General features: G+C 39.8%; 2 protein-coding genes across 3 annotated transcripts; one reads left to right on the forward strand and one right to left on the reverse strand.

Moving 5' to 3' along the window:
• The first annotated feature begins 1,343 nt into the window (after nucleotides 1-1,343).
• On the forward strand, nucleotides 1,344-13,404 carry slc20a1b (solute carrier family 20 member 1b). Its single transcript, XM_056736256.1, has 11 exons — nucleotides 1,344-1,628; nucleotides 2,612-3,352; nucleotides 3,431-3,571; nucleotides 3,678-3,763; nucleotides 4,024-4,120; nucleotides 7,697-7,816; nucleotides 9,366-9,590; nucleotides 9,671-10,217; nucleotides 10,407-10,592; nucleotides 11,151-11,235; nucleotides 11,369-13,404. The coding sequence occupies exons 2-11, from the start codon at nucleotides 3,013-3,015 to the stop codon at nucleotides 11,537-11,539; spliced, it is 1,998 nt and encodes a 665-aa protein (XP_056592234.1). The 5' UTR covers nucleotides 1,344-1,628; nucleotides 2,612-3,012; the 3' UTR covers nucleotides 11,540-13,404.
• Nucleotides 13,405-14,044: 640 nt separating this feature from the next.
• Nucleotides 14,045-16,221, reverse strand: si:dkey-200l5.4 (uncharacterized protein LOC795026 homolog). 2 transcript variants are annotated; one of them, XM_056736948.1, is made up of 7 exons: nucleotides 16,068-16,221; nucleotides 15,705-15,758; nucleotides 14,985-15,026; nucleotides 14,742-14,768; nucleotides 14,570-14,593; nucleotides 14,322-14,359; nucleotides 14,045-14,234 (listed from the first exon to the last, which is right to left on the reverse strand). In XM_056736948.1, exons 1-7 carry the CDS (start codon nucleotides 16,123-16,125, stop codon nucleotides 14,187-14,189), a joined length of 291 nt encoding a protein of 96 aa, XP_056592926.1. In that variant the 5' UTR covers nucleotides 16,126-16,221; the 3' UTR covers nucleotides 14,045-14,186. The 2 variants fall into 2 exon arrangements, with proteins under 2 accessions (XP_056592926.1, XP_056592927.1); XM_056736949.1 differs by lacking the exon at nucleotides 14,570-14,593.
• Nucleotides 16,222-16,256: the final 35 nt, after the last annotated feature.

Consider the following 16,256-nt stretch of genomic DNA (forward strand, 5'->3'; position numbering starts at 1 on the left):
AGTAACGCACGCCCACTTTAATATGTGAGAGTTTCTATTGGTGCTCACTTTCGTCTTGTGTGCGTCTGTAAATGTAATTGGGCGATACTGCTGTCTGTTTTCGTTTGTCTCCACCTCGAATCAACCAGCATGTTCACATGACTCACGTTAAGTCAACCCATGGTAAAAGTCCTCTACAACTTTAAGGTTAAAGAGGGTTAACATGTGTCTGGTCCATGTTGTGAAGATAACAAATATTTTTGTTATAAAAAGTTTATTTTAGACACAGTAAATATTTTTAAGATAAGTATGTATGTGCTTTAAAAAGTTTAGTTACGCCTCAGTGTTTGTTATTAGCCTACTGTTTTTCCCACATTTTAGAATAATACCAAAGTCATTAAAACTTGGTGTGTGAGTTGTGCAGTGACCAATAATGCTAAACAAATACAACTATAGAAATAAACAATGAATATTTATTTAGAACTTACGCACGTTTTACCGAGATAACATCTTGACTTTATACAGTTTCATGCTTTTAAAACAGTATGGAGGCAGTGATCGTGTTCTGACTATTTTTGTCCTTGGTTAGATTTTGTTAAAAAATGTATGTATAGACATTATAACTACAGTCACTAATTATAACTTATGTCTTATTTATATTTTTAGTTTATACATCAAATTCCAAAGAATGGTAACATCATAATGAAAATAGTGTTTTACAACTTTTCAGTTTTAAATACTATATATATATAATTAAACTACGTTTATAAGAATTGTTTTGCAATTTAGGTAATGATTACCGACAACTACATACACAGGGAGTGGATATTTTATCCCTTTTCTTTTTTTATGTTCTCCTGTTCTATGATTAAAAACTGGAAAAAAATCCAACTGGCATTTAGTCAGTATCGGCTGTGGCCACATGGGGGCGTTACAGCATAGTTTGCATTGTCCTTCATAGAGCTTGTTCTGAGTAAGACCCGTGTTCTGAATCCCAATCATACACCATAAAACATCGAATTACTAAAACTTGTTTCACAAGGATTGCAGCCGATAGAAAAATGCCTTTTATCTGAAAATGTGTAAAGGAACACAATGCAATTAATGTGTTTTTTTATCTTAAATGATTGTGGATTGCCAAACATCCTAATCAGAATCGCTTAAATAGCGTCCGTGGTGACTCGAATAGAATTTGCAGTGCTCGACAGAACAGAATAAAAATCCCGAAAAAACGTAGTAGTCTATTTGATAGGTAAACAATGCCTTTTCCGTCTACTCACATTACCAAATAAGTTCATGGGCGCGGTTTATTTTCGGCGTCACTGTCAACCGTAGACGGCCCCGCCCTCAAGCAAGATAATATATGACTTGCCTGGAGAGGCAGGAACTCTACATCGGAAGCCGGTTGAAAGCGGTTTTACACATTTCTCCATTTATTTTAAATCAGACATCCTTGAAAGCGGTGACGTCTCAGTCGCATTTGGTTTTAAATACGATACACAAATCCGACGTTAGTGCTTAAGAAAGAACGAGAACATTTATTATCGTCTACCCCGCGCGCGCGGAAAGCGGCTACGGGAAGTTGACTGGGCGGGCTTCGGTGTCAAAAAGACTTAAAATCGACATTTCTTGACGAATTTGTTTGAGTGGTAAGTACAAATAATTACTTTGAAATGAATAACGTAACTGTTAATGAGGTGTTTTTTTAAAAACATTCATCTAATTTCATCGGTTAGAATGAGCGCGAGCTCGTGGCTTTTGTCAGCTGATCCGCTCTGGTCGGCTATAAAACAGACGCACGGCTCTATTAGGCGTAAATTGCCCATTGTGAATGCTTTATATATAAAGAATTTGCTTTGGTATCATTTTGTTTATTCCCTTAATATATATATATATTTATCATGTCATATTAGCTGTTAGCGGGTGTGAATGAATGACGACACGTGTAGTACGCACTACGCAGCCGGCGCGCGCAGCATGGATAGATACCGTCTTATCAACATCTATAAAATAATTGAAGTCTCATTTTTGCGTTGTATTCGTACGTCAGCAGTACTATAGAATTTGGGAAACTGTCGATGGGAGTGCTCTTCAATAGTGATTTGATTCTTGAGCAACAACATTAGAGAGGAAGTGCGTCTCTAGCGCGAGCGGGGAGAACCCTGAACTGTGTCAACGTCTGCTTTGCTTGCCAGATAAATGCTGCATTACTGGAATGTGCTCGAAACGCACATGACACAGTTGGTCATACAGAGTTCCTGTTTGTAGTCACAGTGCTTAAATTAATTTAAGCGGGGCCTTATATTGGTAGTTACGCGAGTTACACAGCATGATTACATTTTAGCATTTATGTTATTACATCAGAGTGTTTCTCCTAAGTTTACAAATACAGTTGCCATATGGCCTTCAAATATATCGGATGCTCTATTTTTCGACGAGCCTTGGTGTGTGCCCCCTTTTTTATGACGAAAGAGTTTTCGAGGGACCGTCAGCACCCCACTTTGGCTCAGAGTATTACAGTTCTGCTTAGCGCATAATAGACTTATGTCCAACAAGTTCTGGCTTTATTTCTCTGCAGTGAAACGTTGCGTAATACGGGAACCTTCCCACTTTCTCCCCTTGTCTTTTTCAGGAATGATCTACCATTCACCCACCGTGTCTGTTGCACAATGGATGTCCTCTCTGTCTGCCTAATCGCCCAAGCCAAAACAACCTGTAACAGATCTAGTCTATTCAGGGGATAGCAATAGGCCCTCACTCCACTTTCTCCCTTGACATTATACATCAGTTTCGAGCAGAGCAGTACAGATTCTTTCTGTAGTGTCTGAACTGCTTTGATTTGCTGGTTTAGTGAAGGGTGAAGGTCGGTCTGAGGCAGAAAAAAGATTTCAATTTACTCTAGTACCTCAATTATCTGGGGAGAAAAATCCAGTGTGCTGCTTAAAGTTTATTTATTTATTAATACGTTGTTTCTAATCCCTGTAAAATAGTGAAATTCTTTTGTTTTTGTTACTTGAAATCCATCTCAGCACAATGGTTTCGACAACTGTGGCCACGATAGCGCTCGTGACCATTGGTTATGCTGCAAATTTGTCAGATTATCTTTGGCTCCTAGTAGTAGGTTTTATCATAGCTTTTGTTCTGGCCTTTTCGGTGGGTGCTAATGATGTTGCCAACTCCTTTGGTACGGCGGTGGGATCAGGTGTAGTTACCCTTAGACAGGCTTGTATTCTTGCTACAATCTTTGAGACCCTGGGCTCCGTGCTGTTAGGAGCCAAGGTCAGCGAGACCATCCGCAAAGGCATTATCGACGTGAACATGTACAACGGCTCGGAATATGTGTTGATGGCAGGCTCAGTCAGTGCTATGTTCGGTAAGTAGCTAGGGTTTGTGTGTAATTTGTGTGTAATTCTATCATGTATTTTCTCAATATTCTTCAATTACCCGTCAGGCTCTGCTGTATGGCAGTTGGCGGCCTCTTTTCTGAAGCTTCCTATTTCTGGGACTCACTGCATCGTAGGAGCTACCATAGGCTTTTCGCTGGTCGCCAAAGGTCAGCAAGGAGTCCGATGGCTAGAGCTGCTTCGAATTGGTGAGTCAGCTGCGTTCACAATGACCATCCATTTGTTGCGTTTTTCTAAACACTGTTGTCAGAATGTTGGTGACGTGGATTTCATTGATCTTTTTTTCTTTTATAGTTGCTTCATGGTTCCTTTCTCCTCTCCTGTCTGGCATCATGTCTGCCATATTGTTCTACTTTGTTCGCATGTTCATCCTGCAAAAGGTAAATAATAGCTCAATATTTTAAACTTGGTTCTGTTTAGTTACTCATGGATGGAGGTAGAATGACAATGAATGAGATCCTGGTTTACAACTAGGTCATTCAAGGTAATGAGATATGGCATTGATCAAAGTTCAGACAAATCTTTTTTGTAATCATTCATTATCTCAGGCTCATGTGTAATCACTAGATTAATCTGCCAAATTTATCCTAACATGCTATTAGGTTGGGTTTTGGCTAAGTCAGTATTTTGTCCCCTGCAGAAAGATCCAGTGCCCAATGGTCTGAGGGCCCTGCCTTTCTTTTACGGTGTTACAATGGGAATCAACCTGTTCTCCATCATGTATACTGGAGCACCCTGTGAGTATTACTGTATTTCCCTTTTACTTTGCTTGTCTGCTAACATACTAACCAGACGCCCAAACTCTGCCAGACTGTTTACAGTGCTTAAGGCAAAGCAGTGTTTAACCAGTGGGCTCTGGAAAGCTCAGTTGGAGCTCTCATTAGGTGGACATGTGGTGACTGTATTCATAACCTCAGTCAGAGTTTTTCCTTCTCCGTCATAGAAGAGAAAAAAGTTGAATGGAGCATACTTGTTCATTTGAAAGAACCATCAGCCTTGAACTCAGATGTTGAGAGCCCCACATTTTTGAGTGCTGTCAGCTGTTTTTTACCCATCTATTTTGAAACCTTGTTAAATGAGCAACTTTCGCTCTTTTTTGTTTTTTTTACCCGCAGACCTCAACAATTCAAGAAGTCAACTGGCCTGGGCCATTAAATGAAGGCCACAGGCTAGAGTATGATGCAATATCCACCTAGTAGTGTGTACATGTATGCACTCCCAGGCAGGTGCATCATTCATGCATGCACATAGCAGCTCACTTAAGTTTTGTACTTCGGACACACCTCCTGCATCACTACAAACATTATTCATTTACTTCCAAAACATCATGTGGTGAAATACACTAACATATATTCTCACAATCGCACTTGGGTGTAATTTACAGTAGATCTATAACACAGCCAGCTTAAAGGGATACTTTACTAGCCAATCAAAATTTCCTCCATGTTTCACTCAATCTCGAGACATCCTATCTGAATATGTTTTTTTCATCTACCGGAAAAACAACCCTCTGGTTCACGCACATTCGCGAGATGATGGAAGCTTGGATATTATATGGATATTTATCTTAAACAAACGCATCGATTTGCTTTAGAAGACTTTTGTTAAGACCAAGGAGCTGTGTCAAGCAGTTCTTTGATGGATGCACGTTTTGGAGCTTCAAAAACTCAACACCAATTCTATCTCTTGAAAGTAAAATGATACGCGGTATAATAACTCCGACTGCATTAATCCTCAAGAAGAAAACCCAGTTCAGTGATCCTGCCTTGAGGGTGTTTTGTTTTGGTAGTGAAGTATCTCTTTATCACAAGATTGTCCCGATCTTAGGCCAAACTTAGTGATGTCATCTGCTGTTGGATTAGTTTTAAAGGCATCAGACACCAACCCTTCAACCCTCCCCCTCTAGCCTGCTCAAAGCAGTTCTCTCAGGTTTAGAGCGTCTATACCAGGACAGGACAAAACCAGCAGCCGCCGGAGGGGTGGAGAGACTTGCAACATCTCATGAATTGTTGATTGCTTTTTTTTGTCATCTGGGGGCAATCATGCAGCACGCATGTCCCGTACAAATCCAGTCAGTATGTGACAAGGAGGAGTTTCCTCGAAACATTGTATTTGCAATCTACTTGGAACGCCCTGTTTGTCTGGTTTGATTTTAACTGCTTGTTTGGTACGAGGGTTGCGTGATTCTAACTCGCGTACGGTCACGTGCGCTTCACCTGTTCCAGCCAGTTCGGTGTGGGTATTGCAGGTTAAACACTTAAAGTCAAGGGTTAGGGTTAAATTCTCCCCCTTCTCAAACATGTTTCCTCTAAAAGCTTTGGTAATCGTGTGAACTCTACCATTACCCACCCACCCCTAGATTTTTGCACGTCATTCTGCAACCGCAGTGCCTTGAAAGTTTTCCCCGTGTATAGCAAAGATGACTCAACCTCTCTTTTATTTTTCTTATTTGAATTACTACTAAAATTGAACAAGCCGTTGCTCTCTGATCTAAACTTTGTAAAGGCCATTTTTTGTTTTCTTGACTCGCAAAACTAGGATTTAATATGAAAACTACGAGTTAAGCACACTGTGATTGGCTACACCCTTCCAGCTCCAGGACATGATGCTTGTTTTCTGGTCTGCTTCCCTTTTTGCCAAAACAGACAGTGGGTTGTTTTTGTTGCCGTGGGGATGTAAAGCAACCACAAGCAGGCGGTAACTGAGCTCACGGATTTGAAATGGAACGTTTTACATTTGTCTAGACTCATTCAGCGCTGCCCCAAACAGTTTACAGTGACAAAATAACTTTTTGTTTTGAACTTTGGCTTACTTTGAATGTGCTAGACGTAGTGTTTGCCACACACCAAACAACTTTCTGGCAGTGACTTTATGGTGTCAATTCGTAACAATATTCTGCCTTTATTGCACCCTAAGGTTAATTTCGTTATCAAAATGATTAGATAATTTCCATGGATATTTCCATACATCAGTCAAAGAGCATATGAGGCGTAGACAACCCATCCCAGAATGACTCAACCCATCATTCCCTAACCATGATGAGGCATTGTGCTTAGCCGAGTCTAGAACAACAGCCTAGTTGTGTAATAAAGGCTGCGGCATAGTTTTTATTGTTGCTGCCCATTGTGGGGATGTGTTAGTCAGAAAAGCTATTTGGGTTCAGTCATGGATTGATTCCCTGTTTACCCCACAGTGTACAGACTGCCCTTTATGTGCAGAGCATGAGGTACAGTAGACGGCCGTAACAAATAACAGCACATACTCTTTTTTTGAGGTGGGGGGGGGCTTTTGTTTCTGTCACTCAACCCCACACCTTCACTGGCCACACCTGTTCTGTCCTTAGATGTTGCCAGATCATTCCAGTTTTGGGAAGTTCAGCTGCTCTGCCAGCAGTTTCTTGTCTCTTGGGGAGCTTGAAATGGAGTTGCATAACCAAAGATCACGCATGTCTCCTGCAGGAGCGTGAGCATGTGGGAGGGCAGGAGAGTTTATACCCCTCTGGTCAATTTTCTCTTATCTCACAACCTTGTTTGCTATTTCACATCCTGTGCTGCCAATGCCAGCTTTTTCTTTTTGACTAAGTACCCTGTACTTTTAACACATTTCAATGTTGGTTTTTTATCCCCATGGGGAATTTCTAAATGTCTGCCTGTCCTGCCAGAAGTCGTCTTCGGGAAAGCTGCTCACAACCACAGTCTTGGCTCAGATATAAACTTTCTGCAGGAGCGGTAACAATTTGTATCCCTCCTTTCTCTTTGAGATATGGGGGGGGGGTTGGTATCGAGCCGCTGTAGCCTTTTAAGGCACCTTCACTTGCTGACCATATGCTTCAGCGAACTAGTTCGTTTTCTTGTGTCAGTGCTACTTTTTGCTGCTTGTCATGCTCACGACTCACCTTGAGGTTTTACATAAGAGTGCAGGCCCTGTGGTTGCATTCTCTATGTCGCCAGGATATTTGACACTTTGTTGCTGCTGTTTTGGTTTCTATAGAACCTTAAACAAGTTTTGTTTGTTTATGCCTTTTCATGGAAGACCCATCACTGTAGTTATTTTAATTGAACATGATCAATGTTAGCCCTGTGGCGTGAATACTTTTCTTTTCCCTAAAGATACATTCCTTTTCTTTTGAAAGAGTGTAGAACCGGTAAAACTTTTGCTACATGATGTGATCTCTCACTTGAGACTTCAGGAGTTTTACTAACAAATAGCACACACTATTTTGAATACAGTTTGTTGTGTTAATGGTAGCACATGCTGCCTTTGTCTCAAAAGCCCATTTTTCTTTCTTTCCCTCCACTGCCCGTGGACTGCAGTGCTGGGCCTTGATAAACTGGACTGGTGGGGAGTGGTGCTCATTTCCATCGGCTTTGCCATCATTACAGGCATCTTTGTTTGGTTTATCGTCTGCCCTCGGCTCAAGAAGAAGATACAAAGTGAGTATCAATGTTTTATTCCATCATATCCAGTTGTCCAATGTAACTGTGTAATATAATACATATAACAATATAATATAATAAAACCGTACAAATTGATGATGCGTTGTGGAAGATATGGCAGAATGACAAAGTGTGATGATGGGTGGGGTTCTGCCAAGATAATTGTCAGGGCCACTGCAGATGTTTTCTCAGATTGGATTAATAGTTGTAGCCTTTATGACATTAACACTGTGAAATTTAAAGGTTCTTGTTTGGGGTATATGTATAAGCACATAATTTGTGTATGTGTACACATTTTTAAGTAGGTATTTTTCAAGCTCCTATTACACTCTGGAGAGCAAAGTATAGGCGAGAAAGATTTATTAGCTGTGGGCCAAGCACCAGGTGCACTTTGGGGATAATACCCCACAGATTAAAGATGTTTGCAGTAGATAGCTGTCAGATACCTAGACAATACAATATTGCTCTAAAGCATTGTTTGTGTACTTGAATGATTTTCTTTATTCCGTTCGACACACAAAGAGAAATTGAATTATTTTTATGTGCAGATTTTCCATAGATTGAGGCTTTCATTTTCAAAAGACTGCTTTCTTGTAGCTCAGTGGTAAGAGCATTGTGTTAACAATGCAAGGTTGTGGGTTCGATCCCAGGCGATTGCACATACCTATGTATAAATGTATAAGATATAATGCAATGTAATTTGCTTTGGATAAAAGCGTCTGCCAAATGCATAAATTTAATGTAAATGTAAAATGATGATGATGATAATGTGTAGCTTTGAATCTTATTTGCATTGAGTTCAAAAGTGCATCTTGTTAGGCCAAACATTACTGGTCGCGTTGACATCACATTTTCTGTTTTAAAAAAATGGGAGTTCATGATAGAAAAACGCTCGGGACACGTTGTCCACAATGCTTTCAAGTATTCAATCTTGAAGTTAAGAGGGGATCTCTGTTTGTGTCAAAGTAAGTGTCAATGTAATTTATGTTGTCTATGCAGAACAGGATAGTCTGGCCGTGAACTGACGCTTCCTATTTTGGTCATAGCGATCCACTAATTGGTCTTTGGCTGGTGGATTGGAATAGCTTGTGGTCAAGTTAAGGTGTTGACAGTGAGTTAGTTCAGGTGAAAGATGTGAGTTGTGAGTGACATGGCTCGTGCGAAAATAGAAAACGTGTCCTTTAACACTTCCTATGACAGATAAACAATGTCAGACTGGTCCTAAAATGTAGGTTGTGGTGACCTTTTAGGCAAACAGATTTGGGGACAGTCACATGATGGATATTTGAATGTCAAGTAATGTTGTTTACCAGCTCTTCTGCTTGTCGTAATTGAATGCCACAAATGTTTGCTTAAAAGAAAAGGATATCTGCACATATTATACACCTTTTTTATCCATTCTGCTGTCCTAGAATGTATTGCGTGGTTTAATCTGACCTCATCCTTGATTTCTGAGCAGATCTGAGGTTTTCTGTAGTCATAGCCATAGCCAGTATGACTGTCATTTGGTGTTTGGTGAGGATTAATTTTGGATTCTGGCGCGCAGGTGAAGTAAAGTCTTCCAGTCCATCTGAGAGCCCTCTGATGGAGAAAAATGAACTGCATGATGCTCACAATCCCATCCTGAAGCCTGTCCCTGAGGAATCAAGTGTTGTCCTTTCCTCTAACACCTCTCAACCTCCTGCCCATGAGGACCGCAGGGTCACCTTTGACATCGGTGATGCAGATGACGCCGATCACAAAGACTTCAAAGAAACAGAAACAAGCAATGGTAAGTCTATGGTCTGTCTCATGGTTTGTCACATGGTTTGTGTGATGCTTTGTAGATTGATCATTTAACCTCTAAAACAGTTCCAAAGACGGCCCAGGTTCACTTCAGTACTGGTCCCCCTCAAATTCCAAGCAACGGTTACACTCAATACCACACGGTTCACAAGGACTCTGGTCTCTACAAGGACCTGCTGCACAAGCTCCACCTGGCCAAAGTTGGAGACTGCATGGGCGAGGGCGGAGACAGGCCAATTCGCCGCAACAACAGCTACACCTCCTACACCATGGCCATCATCGGCATGCACGGAGACTTCAAGCCAAAGGAAGCCGACTTCCGCGCGGCAGAAGATGGAGACAAGGAAAAGGCCGGTGCGCAGGAACGGAAGCGTGTCCGCATGGATAGCTACACTAGCTACTGTAACGCGGTGGCGGAGAACGGTACACCCGACGGCATTGGGGAGGGTGAGGTCACCTTGGAGGTGGTCAAAGAAGACCCCGAGAGCAGCCGTAGTTCTTTGGAGGAAGACCGAGCAGATGCTGACAGGCCCGAGGTGTCGATGTTATTCCAGTTCCTTCAAATTCTCACAGCCTGCTTTGGCTCCTTCGCTCACGGTGGAAATGATGTCAGGTAATAAAAATGAGTTTAAGTGGTGCTCAGACTTGAGGGTTTTTGGAAGCGTCTATTTGGGCTGGTAGTAGAGTGTATACAGTTGCTACATTCATATCGAAAACACCGTATGTGTTTACTGGCATTTTACAATCTTTTTTTTTATAACTGACAGTCCAGATTGTAATAAGTCTTTATTTTTACTTTCAGTAATGCAATTGGTCCTCTGGTTGCTCTGTGGCTGGTCTATGACACCGGCAATGTAATGTCAACTGCACCAACTCCAATCTGGTTGCTTCTGTATGGAGGAGTGGGCATCTGCATCGGTCTGTGGGTTTGGGGCCGTAGAGTCATTCAGACCATGGGCAAGGACCTGACCCCCATCACCCCATCTAGGTATTTCACACACTCACACCCTATTTTATTTTGTTTTTGAGAGTAAAGGTCTTTGCACATACAGTCCAAAAGTTTCGTATGCTTTTTTTTTTGTATTTGGCGCTCGTTTGTATGGTGTCTAGGAATTGTCAAAACAACTCTCAAAATGCTAGCTACGGGTGTAAAAAACACAGCAAAATTTAACCGTCCAAATTTTTTATGACGGACAAAAATATCGTAGGCCGTGTCTAAATGTGATTGGCACAACGTGAGGTGGTATTTGTTTTTATCGTGCAAAAATTTCAGACACAAATATCGGACTCAATGTGCAATGGCATTTAACATGCAACACAGTGTCTACACCGGACGGGACTGGCTCGACACAACAAGGCCATGTCTGGGGTAGACACGGTGTAATCTTTTAAATGGATTCCTATCCGATAATTCAACCAAATTAGACCAATTTTTTAAGCCAATTTTTTGCTTTGGTTTATGTCTGACCTAAGCACAGAGTTACAAAACCTGTATTGCAGGCTCTACCCATCCTCCTACTGACAACAATGTTTTTTTTAATTTCAGTGGTTTCAGCATTGAACTTGCCTCCGCCATCACTGTCGTGGTTGCTTCCAACATCGGTCTTCCAGTTTCCACCACTCACTGCAAGGTAAGCTAAGCGCACATGCAAACAAACTGATGCACAACAACTCCGCCACTGACCATTTGAATAAGGTTTATACACTGACGATAAGGGCCTAGCCTACTGTGACTGAGCATAAAACTCCGTCATGTTTTTTCAGGTCGGGTCAGTGGTGTCTGTCGGTTGGCTGCGCTCCAGGAAGGCCGTGGACTGGCGTCTGTTCCGAAACATCTTCGTGGCCTGGTTTGTCACAGTGCCTATCTCAGGCCTGATTAGCGCTGCCTTAATGGCTCTGTTCTACTACGTCATTCTACCTAAAGAACCAGTTTAGATGCAACCAGGTGCACCAGAGAGCGATGGAGAGCATTTCTCATATCGGCCATCTTTATTTTTCTCAATGTTTTACATTCATTCCTGTGTTGGATGGGGATTGAAAGCTTCAAAGGCTGCATCATTTCCTGGTTGCAGTGCATACCCGTGCACCAGGTCACATGCTGTGAGAGAATATATCTCCTGTCAAACAAGAAAGGTGGCCATCTGAATTCAAGTGTACATAGTCAAAATCACCATGTTGATGTTTTTATGTAATTATGTACAGAACTACTAAGCTTTTTTTAAGATAAAAGAACAATTACAATACAGTAAAAGCCTTTGTTTTACACATTTCATTCGTAATTGGTTAAAGGTTGCCTAGTTGAAGCAGTATTTGGGTCCAGATGAATTCAGTGAAGAGGTTTAGATTTTGTTTGTTTACTGTACATTTGATAAACATATCATTTTTTTACAACAAGGCCTTACTTTTCAAAGTTGGGCGTATGACTGTCAGAACAGAGCCTTATCAATTTTGAGAATGTTGATTTGCCAAGGAAATTGGTAAATTGGTAGTTCCTTAATGTGATTTCGGGGACCTTTTTTGCATGTCTTGTTTTATTTTTCCTTAAAGTTACACTACGGACCTGAGCTGCAATCGAAGCACATGCATTCGAAAAGAATTCGACCCCAAAGGCAATTCTGTACTTTTTTCTTTTAGCCCATTTTAATTATTTGTATCTTTCTTCAGTGGAAAATGTGTATTCTGCACCAGTGTAATTGAGCTGTTAATATTTTGCCCCGCAATTCTAATAACAGGGACTATTATAATAACGGACCAAGTCACGCGTGGAGGTATTCAATTAAACATTCATTAACTCCACCTCAACATCCGCTTTGAAGACCTAAGGAACGGAATGTTCCGAATCCTCTGCTGTAATGACTGTGCTCTTAGAGACTCTCTTAACTGAAATGTTCCCAAATGTTTGCTGTAGACAATTGATCTCCATATGGTGGATTATGTCCCTTTCTGGTCGGTCGCTATGTTCCACTGGTGTTGAATACGGATGAAGTGTTACTAAGTCACCCGAGCTGTCGGTTTACTAGAGGAATGTGTCCCAGGCTTGGTGCAGGGGCCAATTGTAATGATCCTTTTTTGGAAAATTAGCTATTGATGTAAATGAATACCGATCAGAATGCCTCCTTCCATACTAGCGATTTATATACAGAGATTCAGTTTTTGGCTGTCCTCAATTACCCCATATTTGTTTGGTGTTTAACACTAAACATTTTAATCTCTACTATATCAAAAAACTACAAACGAGTCTCTTCTCTTTTGAGAGAATTATGGCAATGCTTTGCTGTGGCATATCAGAATCAGTAATGCAGTGAAGAATGTAGTGAAGTTAATTCCTGTAAAACTTGATGGCATTCTGCCTTCTCATACATCAACTTCTGTAGTACTGCGGAATGTATACCAATTCACACACAATGTATGTATGTGTATTGGTTTATACAGTACATATGCGTATGTACACGCACAGGGTTGACATACCAACCCCTACAGCAACACAATAACTTTAAATAAATAGGTTAGCTGGTGTTAAATGATGGATTTTTTTCTGGTTTGAACTGAAGCTTGTAGTAGCTCCATTAGCAGTGTAAAACATCATCACGGTCCTTAGCAGGATGTGAGGGGTTACACTGCTATGATGTCACCTTTTTGTTTACTAAGCTTAACACATTTAATCCTTATATAGTTGCTGTAGTTGCCTTAAGTTTTTTGTTACCAAAGGGAAAAAAAGGATTGTTCTGTTGGCTGTTTGTAGCTTATATTGTCCTCAGTGGGCTTTGGAGATGAAATAAAAATGGTCTTTTTGAATACAAGCTGGTTGCCTGTCATTTCTTTACACTATTGGATCATATATATGCATTTATATCAATAATGTTTATCTGAAGCTTAATTGTTTTAGGCAGTAGTTTTCCACAACTGACTAAACTTTACTCATGATCCAAAGTCAAATCCTGATATTCTTCAATTTCTTTATATTTTTCAAGATTTACTTAAAAATGTATCGACATTGAAGTAAATTCTGATTTCTGTTTCTTTTACATGCAAGTGACAGCGTAACTACTCCATTTTGTTGAACAAGCAAAATACTATAAATTAACAATACAAAACTATAACAATAAAAATGCTAAAACTGGGTATGTAATAAGTCTATTTAGAAACTCGACAATATTTCATGAATTTTCCAGTCCTTCGGGATAGGATAATTTATTCTCATCATGCGGGATGAGGTGGAGATGCATATTTGTTCTAAAAATAAGTTGAGACAACAAGCGCTGCAGACAGGACTGGCCTGGATATACAGTAGTTGTCCTAGATTTATTCTACCTACATCTGCTACTTAAACGGTTTCCTCTTAAGAGGCTGTAATTATAGAACACTGCAAACCTCCCATTTAATCACCTGTTAGTAAACCTACTGAAATTTTCTCTTTTTTAAAAGAATTTTGTAAACTGGTGAATGTTTTCAGGCTTTATTTGAAAAAGCAGTGAACCTTGATATCTTGTGAAAGGAGGTCACAAACATGAACAGGTTTGTTTCCTTGTGCCAGGTGGATATACAGGTTTAAAATATATAGATTCCCAAACAGTAAGTAACCCTAGCACCCATAATATGCCCTTTCTTCATCCAGATATAAGGATTTCGTCTGTGGAAAGAAAATGTTAGATTTGTGGTAACTTCAGACTTAAACATGACTCTTTCAAACAATGTGTACCCAACATTTTCTACTCACCCCTCTTTCCACATTCTCCTCATCCTCCTCTTTGTGTTCTAATGGACAAAAACACATGGTATGTTAAAGACTGGAAAAGGAGACAGAAACGTGCCATAAAAGAGATGTAATAAAAACAAGAGAAAGGTCATATCAGAAAAAACTGATAAAGAAAGCAATAAATTAAAGAGATATCACAGACGTCAAAGGTTGATTTTGTAACCTTTCACACCGAATTAATAAAAATGTAGCCTATAAAGTACACTCACTGTAGCCCATAGTGTTTGTGGTTTCTAAAATAAAGACAACAAAGTTACCATGTGAGCGTTGGCAATGGTCAAGGTTAATGTTATCAAATGTGTAACCACAGCACTGTTAGTGGCTCTCTGTCGCCCTAGTGCGGTGATCAGTGGATCTGACGGGAGCGCGCATTGCACTCACCTGCGGTCTGACTTGCGGTGTTCTCTTCTGCGTCAGAACAGAACAGAAATTACGTAAGTGTTTCGGCACGTGGGATCCGTGGCTCAGTACAAGTTGTTCACATTTTGTATTGATTGATAATTTGAAGGAAACGGGATTATAACATTTTAAAAGTTTTAATAGAAATAATATATATATACATTGTTACATTTAGATCTTTCCTGGACTGATTTATACATTATTTTATAAAATGCAAAATCTCACCTTGATTTCCTGTAGTGCCTGTTAATGCCCATGTTGTGGCATCTATTAAATTAAATAAAATGATATATAATAATTAATTATATTTAAAGTGCTTTAAATCGAAGGGGGAGGGGTCTCCTCAACCTCCACCAATTTGCAGCATCCACCTGGATGATGCGACGGCAGCCATATTGCATCGAAACGCCCACCACACTATTAGGTTACATGGTTTAGGTTTTATGAGCATTAAAATAACCTAAATAAACGATCAACAGAAAGTAAATCAAATTCTTCATCACTTTCCTCCTCTGTAATAAATATTAAAAGACATATCATTTGTAAATCATTAATTATTTATTTATTTAATCTTTACGCGTCCTATGCATATGTTGTAACACTTTTTTGATGTCTAACACTTATATGATGTAGCTGCATCAAAAGATAACAAAATATTAAACCAGCCGGCACCTGCACTTAACTTTTGGAATCTGTGCAATTATTTATTTATTTTTGGTGGATGTTTGCAATCTTTTTTTAAGTTTTACAGGTGTGCAAAGTAACCACATAATGATTGAAAAGTAGGTGGTCCTTGTTTTTAAAATACAAATACATTCTAAACAAATATCAAACAAAGACAACAGTGTGGCATAATACCTAAATGTGTTTAGGGCAGCTGTATCAGGTCGAAAAGATAAACAAAGATACGTGAAATAAGCAGAAAAAAGGAAAATACAGTGTTACCCATTTCTTCAGATGATTTGTTGCTTTCAGCAGAATCCAGGTACACAGACACCACTTGATGTGGAAAAAATAAAAATATATACTTAACCAAATTTATAAAATATAATTCAGATTAACACCTATTTAAATAATTTTGTACATTAGTGGTCACTCAAATAAAAATGAGATTAAGCATCAATATAAAAAATACATGGAATACAATTTTCAAATTTAAACATTCATGGATTTTCATATTAGGAAACAATGAGTCTGAACGGTTTTAGCTGCATTTTTATTTTAGTTACATCACTAAAAAGTAGGTAGTTAACAACGCATCACTCAGTTTGCAAATGCTTAGCCTATCACTAAATTGTAAACTCTTACCATTGTGGAAGCCTGCCACTGCAACAAAGAGGATAATAGGTACAACAGTTCTCATCATGGAAGAATACAGCAGATGCTCAACAAAACAGTGTTCGATGTAAGTGTGAGGTTTGTATCAAGCATTTTCCAGGCCGTCTTTATAAATGCTGCGGGCATCACATGCTTTGGATGGACAGACTCATCTCTGTC

Source organism: Triplophysa dalaica, chromosome 22 (assembly GCF_015846415.1).
Source record: "Triplophysa dalaica isolate WHDGS20190420 chromosome 22, ASM1584641v1, whole genome shotgun sequence".
Lineage (NCBI taxonomy): Eukaryota > Metazoa > Chordata > Actinopteri > Cypriniformes > Nemacheilidae > Triplophysa > Triplophysa dalaica.

Coding starts and splice junctions, on each gene's coding strand:
- slc20a1b (XM_056736256.1), top strand. CDS start 3,013: ATGGTTTCGACAACTGTGGCCACGATAGCGCTCGTGACCATTGGTTAT. Junction 3,353..3,430: donor CTCAGTCAGTGCTATGTTCG/GTAAGTAGCTAG, acceptor ATTACCCGTCAG/GCTCTGCTGTATGGCAGTTG. Junction 9,591..9,670: donor AGAAACAGAAACAAGCAATG/GTAAGTCTATGG, acceptor CCTCTAAAACAG/TTCCAAAGACGGCCCAGGTT.
- si:dkey-200l5.4 (XM_056736948.1), bottom strand. CDS start 16,125: ATGATGAGAACTGTTGTACCTATTATCCTCTTTGTTGCAGTGGCAGGC. Junction 14,769..14,984: donor AGGCACTACAGGAAATCAAG/GTGAGATTTTGC, acceptor GTTCTGACGCAG/AAGAGAACACCGCAAGTCAG. Junction 14,594..14,741: donor CACCGCAAGTCAGACCGCAG/GTGAGTGCAATG, acceptor TCTTTATTTTAG/AAACCACAAACACTATGGGC.